We start from the raw sequence: 17,141 nt of genomic DNA on the forward strand, positions 1-17,141 counted from the left end.
AGACTAATCAACTTTTCAAATTAAATATACCAATATAATGACTTTTATACAAGAATGTTACTTCTTGAAGAGATAAGGAAAAAAAAAAAAATCAAAGGCGGTAGTGGCCTCAAAGGAGAGCAGAGCCATCACCAGACCCTGCACCAAGGTTTGGGAACTGACAGATACACAAATTTCATTTTCAGATAAAATCTAAAGACAAAATCAATCTTTACCGATGCAACTTGACATATGAGCGGAGTGGAGTGCAGCCAATCTAAGATTGCTTTTTCTCCCCTTACTGTCAGTCTTTGATTACCAATGAGATGCCGAAAAAGACTTTTAAGACATGTTTGAACCATTAGTCCTCTCTGAGTTATACTGCAGACTTTCTGGGATTCTAATATTCAATCTCATATATTTCTGGCATAAGAGCAGAGATTCATTAATATTGTAATATAAGAGATACAAAAAGGAAAAAACCCACAGCTCATTGATAGTCATCATATGATTCTGACTGGGAAAATTATTCAAGAGTAAACTACGTGTTGCATCCAGGCACAACCAAATACTCTATTTACTTGTAGATTCTACTGTGGTACTGCAAACTGCAAACATTTTGATAAAAATCACCTAAAATACTAAATATTGTTCCTAATCTTTTTCATTACTTCTAAGTGTCACAGAAAAACTAAGATATAGTCTGAATTGGCTATACGATAAAAGCACTGGTATCTTAACATGCTCCATAATATGAAAAATATTTATTAATAATAATGGATCTGCCAGGACATAAAATTTAAAAAGTAAACAAGAATTTCAATCAATCCTTTGCTGAAGACTAAGTTAATGAACGTATGTAAAAGCAGTTAAAACAGTTATCACAACTCAAAATTTAACAGTGACAACTCCAAATGAACATGAAATCAAGCAAATACCAGCTGGTTTATTCATTGCTGTTGAGTTACGAGCTGGGTGGATTTGTTCGGAAACACAAATTTCAGAATAATGTTTCTGTTTTACCCAGTGCCAATTTTAAGCAAAGAAGGAAAAGTAAACATACCAAACAACAGTGATATGTGATCACTTTAAATACACCTTAATGATAACAGATTGTTTAATCTTTGGAATACTCAAGTATTCTTCAAAATGTTTTCAAATCAAATGCCAAGGTCATATTCACATTGCAGTAACAAGTGACTGCACAAAATGCCAGACTTCCAAATAGGTCTTAGGGAATAAATCATGATTACCAAATGCATATAATTGGCATGGGCATAAGTGGCATATGTTAGAGAATATGAACAATAAATTCATATACGAGCAGCTGAAGAATAAGACTTTTCTATAGAGTCATTGTATGCAAGGTACAGAGACCTACTTAAAATTGTTTCATATATATAGACACACATAGTTTGTGTTTTGCAGAAGTTTCAATGAGCTTCAAATGATCCATATAGATACAAAATCTTCAAAATTATCTTTCTTAGTGCAAAGATGTCTAGCCTACATTTCAGAAGTCAGTGCTATCTGAAAATAAACTGCTCTGGTCATTTCTCAAAAAATCCAGTAAAGAACTGGGGATTGTTACTATAATTACATTACCTTACAGAAATGTATCCTAATCTGCTTAGTTTAAGAAAGACATTATTATTATTATACAGATTAAAAAACAAGACAGGTTGCTGCTGTTCGTATAAGATTTGTTTCTCTCAGGAAACACAAAGACAAATGAAATTCCAATGAAAGATGCAGGAAAAATGGGAAAAAAATGACTGCAGGAGTCCAAGAATTCCAGGAAAACGGGCCTGACTGTTTAACTTACATTTTGAAAAGAGATATTTAATAATTTGGAAGACGTATTCCACTCAAAATAAAAATCCACTCCAATTTCATATCACTCGGAAGGTACATTCTACTCAATCAAATGCAAATTTAACAAAGGAATATTATATAATAACTTGCAAGACTTCCCTTCCCCAAACCAAATCTTTTACGAGTCAAAACTTAATACAAATGTTTTTTATTCGACGTTAGGAAATGATTTTCCTTTCCTTATTAGACAAGTCGCTGTTCTTTCTCAAACTCTGGAACCATAAAATATTCTTGGACTCCAGCTCCCAACATTCGTTACACAGACGACCCGCATATCTACCTGCACTTGCCAGACTGTTACCAAAATTGAACGGAGTCGCCGAGGTGGTAGAAACACCGAAATTCCCAATATTAAAGTTCACTGCAGGATTAGCAGTTAATCCGAAACCCCCAAAATTAAACCCACTGGCGGTGGAGTTGGCAGTCTCAAGCCCACCAAATCCTGATAGGCGTGCAGGCAAAGAAACAAACAATTTTAAAGGGAGAGAGAGGGAAGAAAAAAGAAGAAAAAGAAAGCAAGATAAGGATTAGAAGAGTCTGCAGGAGGTTTCACAGAAGTGAACAAAGACAAACCCTGACTTTGCTCCAACCTGAGTTAAGAAAGCCGAGGAGGCGGGGATAGGAGGAAGGGGCAGGAGCCTGCAGTCCCGCAGCGAGAAGCTAAAGGGCCAGGGCCGAGGGAGCCGCAGGGCAGCGCTTCACGCTCCCCAGCCGGATCCTCGCCGAACCCAGCAGCGGGAAACCTGCGACGAGTTCGCGCAAGTCCCGGAGGCTGCGGCGGGGAGGGGAGGGAGGACGGGTCTCTGGCAAAGAGTGAGAGAAGCCGCCTCGGGTCTCTCCGAGCCCGACTACCGGATGGCGGGAAACGAACCCTAGGAGGAGAGGGGCCTGCGGGGCCCCACCCGCGCGCGCGAGCACCGGGTTGGGCCCCCATTCGTCCCGCGGCCTCCTCAGGAGCCGCCGTCGCCCGCTCGGCTGCCGCCCGCCCTTTTCCGAAGCCCCCAAAGTCTCCGCGCGGGCAAGAGACCCCAGGATTCCCAAACCGAAGAGTCTCTCGGACGGAAGGGCCGGACCGAAGACCTCCCCTCCTCGCCGGGAGAAGGTCCGGGGCAGTCACTCACCCGCGGGAGCCGCGGTGGCTGCAGCGGTACCTGAAGTGCCAGACGGAGTACCAAAGTTGAAGGCCATGTCGCGGGAGCAGGGGACCAAGGTGCTGCTCCCGCGACACTTGGTGCACTCCGCTTTTCAATCCGGCGAGGAAACCGCCTCCAGATCAGGGAGTTCCGCCTCTTTTCTGGCCTAGCCGTAGAGGCCGGAACGCTGGAAAGGCGTAGTGGGTGGAGGATGGAGAGGGAACGCCCCCGGCCCGGCTAGCTTCCGGGGGCCTTGTGGCTTCACCCGGCGTGGAGCTTCACAGCCTAGGTGAGATGCCGGGAAGCTTGCTGTGACTTGTCGCCCGAGAGCCTTTTAAAACGGCTTTAGGGAGGCCCCCTGGGGAAAGATGTGCAAGCAGGCTGAATGCCAGTGTCTAATGAAGACAGGGTAGGGAAGAAAGCTAAATTCTCCTTCTCCTTAGTGGAAAGTCAATGTGAAAGTCGCATCCGACTCTGCGACCCCATGGACTGTAGCCCGCTAGGCTCAGCTCGTGGAATTCTCCAGGCAAGAATACTGGAGTGGGTTGCCATACCCTTCTCCAGGGGATTCCCGACCCAGGGATCGGGCCCACGTCTTCGGCATTGCAGGCAGATTCTTTACCATTTGAGCTACCCAGGACGCCCTTGGAGAGTCAGTGGAACATTCACCAAGAACCAAATCACTTAAAGTTATGGGGTAATGGGGGAGGGGGGTGGTGGAGCGCGGGGAGAAAAAGGGAGGTGCCTCTGAGAATTTAGGTTTGGGGTTTTGTTTTGTTTTTTTTTTTTTTTTTTTGTAGAATTCTTGATAGGTAGGGTGGGAGGAAAGTTCAAGAGGGAGGGAACATAGCGGTACTTATGATTGATTCATGTTGATCTATGGCAGAAACCACAACATTGTAAAGCAGTTATCCTCCAATTAAAAATAAACTTAAATTAGAAAAAGACAGTAGAGGGAGAAAAGAATCCTTGGTGGAGACTTTGTAGAATTATGTGATTGTTAAATCTATGTGCTTTTGTAACTTTAATACAAATAAAACCAACAAAAAAGCCATATGTCTATTAAAATTGTCTTTGGACCTAGCAATGCTCCTTCCAGGAATTTATCTTGTAAATTATTTGGCAAAATTAATGGAATACAAGGTTATCTATTACAACACTGTTTATAATAACAAATGATTGGAAATAGTGTTTTGCCTAAATAGTTGCATTCATACAAAGGAGTACTATTCAGCGATGCAATAGGAACAGTAAAGCTCTGTGTACTGAAAAGAAAGATCTCAGAGATAAATTACATAAACACAAGACTTTGAATATGGTATGCTACAATTTCAGTGGGGAAAAAAGAGAGCTAGACTATGTAATTACACATATTTGTATAAAATATACCTGGAAAGATACATTTTTAAAAATGAATAACTTCTGAGAAGATGAACTGGGTGGCAAGGAGATGGGGTGGAGGAAAACTTTGCAGTATAAAACCTATTACGTGTTTAGAAAATGTAAGTGAGTAATTAAGTAATTCTAAAAGTGGTCATTCCAGGAGTCTCAGTGAGAACACTGGTATATGGATGAAGACAACAGGAATGGAGACTGACGAGCAGGTGGGCTTAATGATTGGTGGGTGTGGAGAGGCAGGCAAGCAGGAGTCTAGCAGGAGTCCCTGGTTCCTGGCTTGTACAGCCAGCTACACTGTGATGACATTGGAACTTGGAAGGAAGATGAGGAAAAAAAAATGAGCTCCTTGCTTTACTTACTGGATTTGAGCACAAGCTGGTTGAGGATATCCAGCAGGTGCTTGGATATGTGGGACTGAGGTTAAACTGAGAGGTCCATGAGGTTTAGGTTGTTATTGAAGCCTGGGAGCCAATGGGATTGTCAGGGAGAGAGGATCAAGTGAGAAGAGGTTACAGCTGAGCACCAGTAATATGACCAGAGCAGAGCCCGACAGAGAAGACCCAGCCGAGCCAAATCACAGAAATTGTGGATAGAAAGAATAATTTCAGATGGAAAAGAATGGACAAGCATTTCTTCAGTATGAAGCCTCCCCTGATTCCACTCCTGTCGAATATTAAAATAATATCAAACATTATTATTAATATAATTTATATAATATAAATATAATTATTAATATTAAATAATATTAAAAATTATTTAAATATTCTTAGCAGTTACCACCACCAAAGAACCCATCTGCCAATGCAGGAGACAAGAGATGCAGGTTCCATCCCTGGCTCGGGAAGATGCCCTAGAGGAGAGCCTGGCAACCCACTCCAGTATTCTTGCCTGGAGAATCCCATAGACAGAGGAGCCTGGCGGGCTACAGTCCATGGGGTCTCACAGAGTCAGACAGGAGTGAAGTGACTTAGCACATGTGGTCTTAATCTTAGTGCCATGAGGACAGAAAACTTTGCTTTGTTTACTGGTTGTGTTCCTAATGCTAACAGAGTGCCCATCCACATGACAGGCTCTTATTCAGTACTGTGGAGTGAATGAATGATTTCCTTGACATGTTTCTCTCCCTTGCCTTTCCCATTTTTATCTCCAAGTCCCATTATTTTGGTTGCAAAGAGTCGGACACAACTTAGCGACTGAACAACAACCACCTATATATTTTCTCTTTTAAATATTTCAAAAATACTTCATTTCCTGCCATCTCCCTGATTCAAATTTTTGTAACCTCTTGCCCAGACCTGGGATCAGCAAATGATAGCCCAGGGGCCAAATGTGGGCTGCTGTTTTTGTAAACACAGTTTCTTTGGGTGGCAGACATATGCATTCACTTACAGGTCGTCTATGACTGCTTTCATGCTCCAAGAACAGAGGTGAGTAGTTGTGACAAAGAGGCTTGCAAAACCTAAACTATTTTCTAAGTGGCTTTTTACAGAAAAAACGTTTTCCAGCTCCTGCCTAGACTACTGCAGTAGTCTGTGCTATGCAATGAGCAGGACTGTTAGACTGTGACCTTGGATGTTCATTCTAGGTTGCCTGGTAAATGAACGAGCTGTCACTGGGGGTTCCCCCTTCTCCTAGGGGAGGGGAAGGGCTGCACCCAATGATACGTCCCATGTAACTGGTGTCTTCTTCACCCCAGCAGTGGAGATTGTAACATTCCATAGGCAGCCCAAGTCCCAACTGCCTGTTTTCACTTGCTTGTGTATTCCTCCGTCAACAAGACTGCTTTTTCACACTCGTCCTATAAAAAGGTAAATATGCTCTCTGCACTGAGACCAAACAGAGCTCTGACCCTCAGCTTGCCTCTCCATGGGATGACAGAAGATGGAGACTGAAGCACACGTGGGCTTAATGATTGGTGGGTGTGGAGAGGCAGGCAAGCAGGAGTCTAGCAAGAGTCCCTGGTTCCTGGCTTGTACAGCCAGCTACGCTGTGATGACATTGGAACTTGGGAGGAAGATAAGGAGAAAAAAAAAAAAATGAGTTCCTTGCTTTACTTACTGGATTTGAGCACAAGCTGGATACAGGGACTCTCTGCAACCCCATGGACTGTAGCCCACCAGGCTCCTCTGTCTATGGGATTCTCCAGGCAAGAATACTGGAGTGGCAACCCTCTAGGGCATCTTCCCAAGCCAGGGATGGAACCTCTATCTCTTGTCTCCTTTTTCTATAATTTTTTTTTTCCATATTAAACCCATTACTTAACCCATGCTCTGCAGCTTTGTGGAATTCACCTGCCAGCTGGTTCATGATACCTTGACAAAACCCATCTTAAACGTCAGTGGGGACCCCAAAGAAACCACCTAACACAACAGCCGTGTAACTGACCTCCCTGTATCCAGGTTGGCTCTTCCAGTTTATTCACCCTGCAGCTAGAGTGAGTTTTTCCTAGACAAACCTGTCACATATCCCATTCTTCTCCCTGTCCTGCAATGGCCAACAGCCCAGTTCACAACCCTTTAATGGGTTCCTGTTGGCCTTAGAAACAGTGGTGCTAGTGGTAAAGAATCCGCCTGCCAACGCAAGTTGTGAAGGTGAGCCCTGAGTTGGAAAGATCCCTTGGAGGAGAAAACGGCAATCCACTCCAGTTTTCTTACCTGAACAATCTCAAGGACAGAGCAGCCTGCTGGACTACAGTCAGTGGGGTCACAAAGAGTTGGACACCAACTGGGGCACACAATAACCCCACTCTCTCAGCCCCCAGTAACCACTCTTTGTACTCTTTGTCTCTATGAATCTATTTTAAGTACCTCTTGCAAGTAGAATCATACAATATGTAACGAAATCTTAAACAGCACAATAAGGCTGCCTTTCTTTCCAGCCTAATCTCCCACTATTCTTCCTCTGAATTCTAGACAGATATTATCTCAGTCACATGTAACATGTTCCTTCTTGCTCCTGCGCGTCCAGTTACCTTTGTCTGCAATGCTTCGCTTTGCCTGTTCTTCAGTCTCAGTCAAATGTTGCTTCCTTAGTCAAGCCTTCCCTCAGCTCCAAGTCAGGTTCCCAGAACATCTTGAAACTTCATTGAAAGTTTACATTTATGATCCCACAACTTCTCCTATGACTTAAGACAGTTGAAATCAGCTTTGGGGGTCCCTAGGAAGCACATACACTGAGGTTTTCAAGTATCCTTAATAATGTAAGGATGTTTGTAACACTGAGCTAAATATGATTGATCTGGATTGGCTCTGACTTCAGAAGTTAAGTTGCACTATTATTGGCGTGGTAAAGGTTTTAAAGAGAATCTAAACTTTGGGCCTAATGTCTGCAGACACAAAAGTCTAGTAGTTCTTCAACAGCTCTCTGATCTTGCTGCACCCTCTGGGTGGATTTGTCTGCATTTCACTTTATGTTTACCTGGAAACAGACCTGAATAGGGGGGTTAAAACAGGCAGATTATTTGGTTGGAGGCAGCTGTGCGGGGGTAAGGAGAGTCAGGCTGGGGATGAAGGAATTATAACAGGAGCAGTTTCTGGTCCGGGCAACCCTAGCTGAGGGACCGAGTAGAGTGAGCCTGAGAACTGGCCCTCTGAGACCTGGCGCCCTTAGCAGTTGACTCCTGCCCACTCTGGTTGAGCGTCAGTTGTTGCTGTTTAGTCACCAAGTCCTGTCCAGCTCTTTGTGATGCCAAGGACTATAGCTCATCGGGCTCCTCTGTCCATGGGATTCTCCAGGCAAGAATACTGGAGGGGGTTGCCATTTCCTTCTCCAGAGGATCTTCCCGATCCAGGGATCAAACCCTGGGATCAAGATCTCTTGCATCTTCTGCATTGGCAGGTGGATTCTTTGCCACTGAGCCACCTGGAAAGCCCCAGAGCATGAGTAATTGGGAGTATTAACCCCCATGCTCCTGAGGGGCTTCCAGGGCTCTGGAGAAAGACTTGAGGCAAAAAAGCAGAGCATTGGACCTACCTGAAGTGAGGCTTGTCAGGCTGCCTCTAACTGTCCACCACAGTTTGAGCTCAAATTGGAGGTGGCCTAAGAGGTATGACTCAAAGCCTGATTCCATCCACAGGGCGAAGAGCACCTTTCAAATCAAACTCCATGGACCACTGAACACCTGATGACATACAGTTTCCAGTGCAATTTCATAGAAAGTGTTTTATTAGTGAAATAGTCCATTACATTAAGGGTAGAAATACACGTCAAGAATCACATGAAAGGAACCAGCAGTATAAACTACAGGAAGAACATTCTGGGCAGCATTCTCTTTAATAGTCACAAGTAATTAATCCCAGTGATAGTGTCCAGAGGGCCGAGGATGGAGGTCACCTTTTACAGAACTCTCATTTCAAGCAACTGAAAGAAAGAATTAGTCTCTCTTAAGTAAAAACCCCAATAGAAGTTAGTTGTGTAGTACCTGCCCTGCTTGACCATTAGTGATCTTTCTAGAATAAAGTCTAGTGGGAGAAGCCTGGAGTGGAAAGTGGCAAAGCCCATTTCCCGTCCTGTGTTCAACTCCCAGTTTTCGAGAGAAGGGAGGTAACCTCTCTCTGCTGGGTTTCTCTGTAAATTGAGCATCATAGTACAGGACACGGTATTCTTTGATTGTGACAATCACAAAGATTTTGGGAGCCTGTCTAGGATAACAGCTCCACAAAAATGATCATGAGGAACCGTTTGTTATTTTCAACCGAAAACCAAATAGGTACATTCGTTCTTAACCAATCTGTAATCTTGACTGCAGCATATGGGTTTGCCACAGATTTTTTAGGAGGAAAATATCAAATGTGATTTTTTAAAGCCAAGTAACTATTAAGAATCATATGAAAATAATATGTTTTGGGGTCCCTGGCTGTGTGAGACTCAATCAAAACGTGTACATCTTTACCTGTTATCACAGTATTTAAAAATTTCATCTCAGATGATTATATCTTGATAATAGAATGAATCAATGGGTATGCACTGACATCAGTTTTATGTGTGAATAAGTGGGTACATAACAATAAGGTGTACCAATTATCTAGTTAAATGTTGATGAATTAAAACATCTAGATATTTGGCATTACTAAAGACAAAATAACTTCAATTTAGCATCTCACATTTTGGTGATTTGGGGTATCTATAGGTTCTACCTTAATTTATAGAGAAACTGAGGGTTTAATGAATTGCTCCTTCAAAAAAGGGAAACATTACATATTGCTTTAGTGTAGAGAGTAGGAAAATTGGGGCAAGAAAATGATTTATTGGCTCCATACAGGGATCAGAAGCTATATTTGTGAAATCTGTGGCTTTTCCCCCTCATTTGCTTACACTGAAATCTCGTTTTAAACAAAAAAAAAATCCTGCAGAATGATTCAATTGTTGAGAAGTTCTCTGTGCGGTCTGCCAGATTAACTGTACAAGTTTCTCAATCCAAAATGAATAGTGAGCATTAAGAATCAGAGAAACTGCCCTTAAATATGCTTGAATTCTGTGACAATGGATGGTTCTCAATCCTGACTCAGGTTACAATGAGAGTCAAGAGGTCTTCTGCAGACAGGTGGCTCTGCTTTTGACACCAAGCGACCTTTCTTAAAAGTACTTCCTGTGCAATATTTTAAAACACCATCACTCTGTCAGCAAAACGATTGTCACAGGAAGCACAGGGCACATTTTTCTCTACTCACGAGTGATAGTGAGCCACAAAACATCAGAAGGAACTGAATCTGAGGTGAGAACAACTCAGAAACAATTTCAGAGTTACCAAGAAGACGGCCCCGGAAGAAATGTGTATTTAGTGCAGTAAGACTTCCTGAAATTTAAGTGTAAGTTAGGTTGTGGATAGATGGATTTCCTATATTGATAAAATAATTTTACAAATAATCACTCAATAGTATTGTAGTTAATACAGTCATATTTGGCAAGGGTGGTTCGGGGGCAAAAAACATCAGTTACTGATTACATTTTCCCAGAAACACCTTTCCACATCAAGATCATTCTGACTAAAAAAAAAAAAAGAAACAAACTACCCACAAAAGTCATAACTAGCACTCTATTCTATTTGAAATATCTGTACTTGTCCTCACCAACATTATTTATGCATTCTTTCAATTCACAAAAGTACAAGTCAAAAATCCTCAGGTGCTTGTCACTGTCAACTCATGGGGACCACCCCAACAACCCCTTCCCCACTTATTCCCATCCTGGGTGAAAGCTGGTCGGAAGACTGAATTATTATCCTGGAGGAATTATGAACTGAAGATTTGCAAGAAAGGCAATATGTACTTTTTCAAAAGAGGAAATTAAATGCATTTGAATACTACTGAATGATGTTTACCATTTTACCCTGCATTCCGAACTCTTATTTACTTCTGTTTGGTGGATGAAAGGAATGGAGGAATACAACATTAAGTAATATGTATGTATTCTGAGCACAAAGTCTGGTGAATGAAGAGAACTGAATAAGGTTAGACCAAGTAGCATTAACAAGTGATGCAAAGACATTATAACCACGACAGTGGTCACAAAATTCTGGAGCTACCAGCACCCAACAATAACAAAAAATTACAAGCGTTTATTAAATACTTGCTAGACACATGAAAAAGAAAACAATCTGTCAGGGACCACAGGATCCTAACGGCCAACCAGGTCAGCCTGTTCCTGAACCTCTGCCGGAAGGTGCTCATCACACGCCGGAGCACCATGATGAGCGCGTCCTCCTCCTGTCTCACCAGGCGGCAAGCCCGTGAGGACACAGGCGGTTGCCCCATGTCATCACGGCCCAGGTCACAACAGTGCGCATGCTTCCTTCCCCAAGCACGGCTCGTGGTTTGATTAGGTTCGTATGAGGGGCGCTCTTTCGTCTGCAGTTCCCTGAGACCAGAAGAGAGAGGACAGTGGGGTTAGGTGGTCACATCACCAGCTTCTTCCCAGATACAAAAGGTGTGGGGAGGGGATGGAGGAAGGTGGAAAGAGGAGAAACTGCTAGGAAAGATGTCATCTGCTCACCTTCTCTTCTCTTGGCCTGCTTCCTCCTGTTCCTTCTTTAACTTTCAGCTCTAATCCTCTCCAGGAGGCCTGCTCTAACATCCTCACCCTGACACTGGAGCAGTACCCTTCCCTGTGTCGACGTGAAACATAATCCTCATCACACATTATTTAATTTGCCTCCTTCAAGGGGAAACCCATCAGAGAACAATGTCTTGGAGGCGGTGGGTGCAGTAACTGTTTGCTTGTGAATATGTGAAGATGGTTAACTGTAGCAGCACTCATGACACTTACGTGGGCTTTCATCTGTGTCTGTGATAGTAAGATCCATTTTAGAGTGACTTTAAGATCCATAGATAGAGTTGGAAAGATTGCTGCCTCACCCCTAATTCATGCTAATGTGATGGGCGTGGGTCGAGAGGCATACTGGGAGCACGCAGGGAAATCTGAACTAACATGATTTAGATGGTTTCAGCCTATTTCATTTCCTACTTCTTATTTGCCTCAGACACTTAATGGAGGTGGTGAAGAGAGAAGGGGGAAAAAGCCTTTGCTGCCAACTGGTAAGCTGGTAGGAATTTAAGAAAGGCTCATCGAAGGTGTTTAGACCCCTGGGTTGGCCTGTTGGTCACTTAGGGAAGCCAACCTGACCATTTATCCCATCCATTTGGGGATGTTCCCATCTCTCCAGAAAAGGAACCACTCCCCTGTGCCCACCATTTATTGTGCAGTAACGACTCAGTGGTAGGTATCTCCTGATACACCAGGGATTCTTTCCAAGCAGATCCCTGGCTGCCTTGCTCTGTAATCATGGAGCTGTTTTGTCCTATAACTAATATTTATTGAGCTCTTACTAAATGTTTACACTGGGCCAAGTGCTTTAGGTTTAAAGTATCATCAAGTCCTCACAAAATATTCCTAAGTGAGGCTCAGTTATCCCATTTTACAGATGGAGAAACTAAGCTATGATTTCTAGGGTCATACAGCTATTAAGAGTCAAAACTGGAATTTGAACCTGGACATTCTGACACCAAAGTCTGGGTGCTCAGCTGTTATATAGTCTTCTTTCCAAAGATGTAATCCTTACTCCCAGGGGTTCTAGTCCCAACAAGAGAGTCTGAAACACTGAAGAGTATGATTCTATCACCTCTCCATCTTTGACACACTTCCCTTGCCTCTCCTTTGGCTCAGCTCAGCCTAAGTAACACAACCATGAAATCACTGCCCAGCATCAAACCTCAGAGTCCACCCTAATGAGCCCACTGACACCCTTTCAGTGAAGCACAGCTGAACATAATCCTGTAAGGCAGACATTTCTCCAGCCACTGCTCACCTCATCTGTGGATCCCTGTCCTCGGCACGCAAGCCAGGTGAAGATCAGACCAAAGAACACACCCAGCGCCATGATAATGTAGGGTATGTTGGTGACAATCAGAGTAGTGTTAATCACAGACTTCAGTCGACTTGCAGTCTCTTTATCAATGAGAACACTCTGTGGACAGGAGCAAGAAAATAGTATTCCCTTGATTACTAATGAATATCCAGGGGGTAAAGCTTTTTGCACAATCTTTCTTCCAAATCATTAAACACAATTTGGGTATATCCTCCTGTCAGCAAACCAGAGATACTGAAGATCCATTTATAAGTTAGAATAGCCAGAGGGGGAACTTAGTCATTAATGTCTCCTCTTTTCTCCTGAGCGTGTTTTAGTCTAAATTGGTGGGGGAAAGGAGGGAGAAAATATTCAGATAATACCAGGAAGTATTTCCTCCTCCTGAAAAAGGAGGGAGAAATATTGGGACGATACCAGCTTTTCTTTTGTGTCAGACTCCAGCTCATCCTTCAAAGTCCAGCTCAGCATAACTTCCTTCCAGAAGTCTTCTCTGGCCACATCAGGCCTCGTTCAAGGCCCCTTTTCTGAGCTGCCATCTCACATTCTAAAGTCCTCCATCACTGTCTTCACACTCTTCATTGTAACTGCCTATTTACCTATCTGTCTCCTCTTGACTGTGGAGTATTCCTGAAGTCAAGACTTTTATTTCAGTCAACTAAAAGCTGGATATAGCACCCCATACACAGTTGGTGCTCAATTAATGTCAGTTGATTAGATGAATAAATGAATGAAATACTCCCAACAAATGGCATGTAGAAAGTATCATTTCTCTCTTAGTTAGCTATACTAATCGGGATCAGAGATCTCAACAGAGTGTTCAGAGAAGTCCAGGCTAACCAGAATTGCACAGGGTATTGATAAATAAGGAATTATTTTAGAATAACACTTTCTGGATGAAAGGCAAAGGTATTATCACCTTAAGTTGTCATGGCTGAGGTATCTGAAGAGCTTAGTTCAGTTCAGTTGCTCAGTCGTGTCCGACTCTTTGCGACCCCATGAATCGCAGCACGCCAGGCCTCCCTGTCCATCACCAACTCCCGGAGTTCACTCAGACTCATGTCCATTGAGTCCGTGATGCCATCCAGCCATCTCATCCTCGGTCATCCCCTTTTCCTCCTGCCCCCAATCCCTCCCAGCATCAGAGTCTTTTCCAATGAGTCAACTCTTTGCATGAGGTGGCCAAATTACTGGAGTTTCAGCTTTAGCATCGTTCCTTCCAAAGAACACCCAGGGCTGATCTCCTTCAGAATGGACTGGTTGGATCTCCTTGCAATCCAAGGGACTCTCAACAGTCTTCTCCAACACCATAGTTCAAAAGCATCAATTCTTCAGCGCTCAGCTTTCTTCACAGTCCAACTCTCACATTCATACATGACCACTGGAAAAACCACAGCCTTGACTAGATGGACCTTTGTTGGCAAAGTAATGCTTTTGAATATGCTATCTAGGTTGGTCATAACTTTTCTTCCAAGGAGTAAGCGTCTTTTAATTTCATGGCTGCAGTCACCATCGCAGTGATTTTGGAGCCCAAAAAATAAAGTCTGACACTGTTTCTACTGTTTCCCCATCTATTTCCAATGAAGTGATGGCACCAGATGCCATGATCTTCATTTTCTGAATGTTGAGCTTTAAGCCAACTTTTTCACTCTTCTCTTTCACTTTCATCAAGAGGCTTTTTAGTTCCTCTTCACTTTCTGCCATAAGGGTGGTGTCATCTGCACATCTGAGGTTATTGATATTTCTCCTGGCAATCTTGATTCCAGCTTGTGCTTCTTCCAGCCCAGTGTTTCTCATGATGTACTCTGAAGAGCTTAATTCTATAACAATTATTAGCAACAACTGGGAGTTTAGGCTTAAGTTAGGCTCAATTTGCAGGTGAAGGGCCATCAGAGTCTCCTCTGGAAAAAAGGGGTGAGAGAGCAGTCTCCAAGGTCGCTTCCAGGTCTAACGTTTTACTTTCCTAGAGAAAAGTCAAGTTCTTTCTGGGTGGGAGCAAAAGCACGAGGTTTCACTCCATCATTCCCTGGACACAATCCAGTCTTTAGCAAAAAGTCAAAGCAAAGGTTCAGGTGGAGGGGACTTCAGATATGCTGCAACTTGGCAGAACAGGGCCCTGCCATACTCTCACAAAGCCCTACTTCCAAGGCGCTCCCCACAAACAATAACAGTAATGACCCAGGAGAAACAGCAAATAGGTCCTGTAAATGGTAAATATTGCCTGAATTTTTCCTATGAAACAATAAAAGCCTTGTCTTAGAATTGTAATCACAAACCCTTCAAAAGTTTATCAGTGTGGCTACTAATACAATGCTAAGTGAAAAAAAAAAAAAGATATCAAGCTCAATCTACTGTATGGGTCTCAAGTTTGTAATATCAAAACCAGAAAAATACTGAGGCAATGTAAGCAGATGTCACCTGCATTTTTCTCTGAGGGATGGGCTTGCTTATTAAGCAGTTCACTTTTTAAATGTTATTTTTAATTTCCCAAGAGTTCCAGAAAGAGCATGTGTTATTTTTACAAAATGCAAAACATCAAATTATTTTTACAAAGCTGTTTTGGAGAACAGTTTTTATAACACATTGTTGAGGAAAATAAAGCAAGTTAAAAACAGTTTACCAGTCTGGCTCAGGTTTTGTGAGAAATCATTTTTAATTTGTCTTTTCTTGCTAAGCTCTGTTACTAAATCTTCTGCAAAGAAAAAATATTTTTATGGAAGATAGAAAAATCACAAAACTTAAAAAAATGCTACTGTTAACACTGGAAGCCAGTCCAGTCAAGAATTTGATCCTGCAGCTTTTCTCTCAAAACTGGGTGAAAGAGAGAAGGGAAATTGAGGAGAAATCCCTATAGTAAGTGTGATATGTGATTCAGAGAAAAATTTATCACAGGTGTTTTACATAGTGGGTAGGTGTTTTCTGAGCCTTCAGAATATGTTTTATTTACAAAACTTCAATTTATACCTAACAATTAGGGATAGTATTTCTCTGGGTACACTGTCAAAGAAATTTCTTCTGAGGAACTCCTTTTGTTTGAACTAAGACAGGATCTGTTTCCTATAATTCATGATGTATGCTTGTTTATCACAAAGTAGAAGAGATGTCTATGCTGTGATGGATAAGGCAACCACATATCACTGCAATCAGTGGGCAAGTATCCCATTTTATTCAATCATTTCTCAACCAGCTCATGCTCTTTTTCACTCTTTTTCTCAAGTAATAAATGGTAAACTGATCACCTTTACATTTTGGTTCTTACACAACCAGCTTCCAGAAAGGAGCTTCACCCACATAATGTTCTTGACAAGGGAAATTTCTGTCATTTTCAAATCTCACAGACAGATTCATGTAAACATATAAACAGAAAATTTCTGAGGACAAACAGGTTTTAAAAAAAATCACCTTTGCCCTTTCTCACATCTAAAATTACACATAGCTACAATCACAGACACCATAATGGAAGGTCCCCAAGCTTCCATAGGTGAAATATACCCATGGCTCCCTCCTAGGACTTACCTCATTGATGTACATCACTGGGAAAACCAGGGTTTGAATGTTTCCTGTTTCACTATAAAAACAACAAAAAAGATTATTTTATAGGCATCCTCATTATGACGGCACACTGGCCCGATGAGGTAAGTGTATATGAAAATTCCAGCATGAAAATTGAATTACCCAGAATTTATGCAGCCTTCTTACTTTGCAAACATATAACAATCAGCCATTAGATCACAAACAGTCTAGCAATTTGAAGTGTTGCACATTTATGGAAAGTGTCTTTACCAAAGCACAAGATGCTGAAAGCAAATTCATCAAAATGAAAACTATACTCCCAAGAGTTATGGGAGGGAAGGCTCCAGCCACCTCATGGGAAAAGACTCATTGACTCATTGGAAAAGACTCTGATGCTGGGAGGGATTGGGGGCAGGAGGAAAAAGGGGCGACAGAGGATGAGATGGCTGGATGGCATCACCGACTCGATGGACGTGAGTTTGAGTGAACTCTGGGAGTTGGTGATGGACAGGGAGGCCTGGCATGCTGCAATTCATGGAGTCGCAAAGAGTCAGACATGACTGAGACTGAACTGAACTGACTAAATATTGTCTATCCAAAAGCCTGGAGCAATCAGCTAGTGAGCACGTACTAAGCACCAGCTCTGCCCCAGGCATCTTGGGAACACATCTTAATTCTCACATGCAGAGGTATTACTGCCCCAGTTTTAAGACAAGGAAATGATGGCTCAGAGTAAGCTGCCCAGAACTACCACGAAGAAGGGCTGGAGCCAGGACTGTAGTTCCATTTTGATTCTAAGGCTCTAGATCATAACTACTAAATTATATTCCTTCAGAAATACACACACAAAATACATTCTTACAAACCACACTTGCTTCCTAAAA

At 42.5% G+C, this 17,141-nt stretch overlaps 2 protein-coding genes across 2 annotated transcripts in view; both read right to left on the bottom strand.

The window, feature by feature from the left end:
- NUP54 (nucleoporin 54) overlaps positions 1–3,454 on the bottom strand; it is a 32,078-nt gene extending 28,624 nt beyond the window's left edge. Inside the window, exon 1 of the mRNA XM_005681790.3 lies at positions 2,976–3,454. Within this exon, the coding sequence (XP_005681847.1) occupies positions 2,976–3,042 (67 nt within the window). The 5' untranslated portion in view covers positions 3,043–3,454. The remainder of the gene's footprint in view (positions 1–2,975) is intronic.
- The window catches only part of SCARB2 (scavenger receptor class B member 2), a 77,627-nt gene continuing 69,012 nt past the window's right edge, over positions 8,527–17,141 (bottom strand). Inside the window, exons 10-12 of the mRNA XM_005681792.3 lie at positions 16,261–16,312; positions 12,688–12,846; positions 8,527–11,240 (exon numbers count right to left, since the gene is read on the bottom strand). Of these exons, the coding sequence (XP_005681849.1) occupies positions 11,202–11,240; positions 12,688–12,846; positions 16,261–16,312 (250 nt within the window). The 3' untranslated portion in view covers positions 8,527–11,201. The remainder of the gene's footprint in view (positions 11,241–12,687; positions 12,847–16,260; positions 16,313–17,141) is intronic.

This window comes from Capra hircus, chromosome 6 (genome assembly GCF_001704415.2).
Source record: "Capra hircus breed San Clemente chromosome 6, ASM170441v1, whole genome shotgun sequence".
NCBI classification, from domain to species: domain Eukaryota; kingdom Metazoa; phylum Chordata; class Mammalia; order Artiodactyla; family Bovidae; genus Capra; species Capra hircus.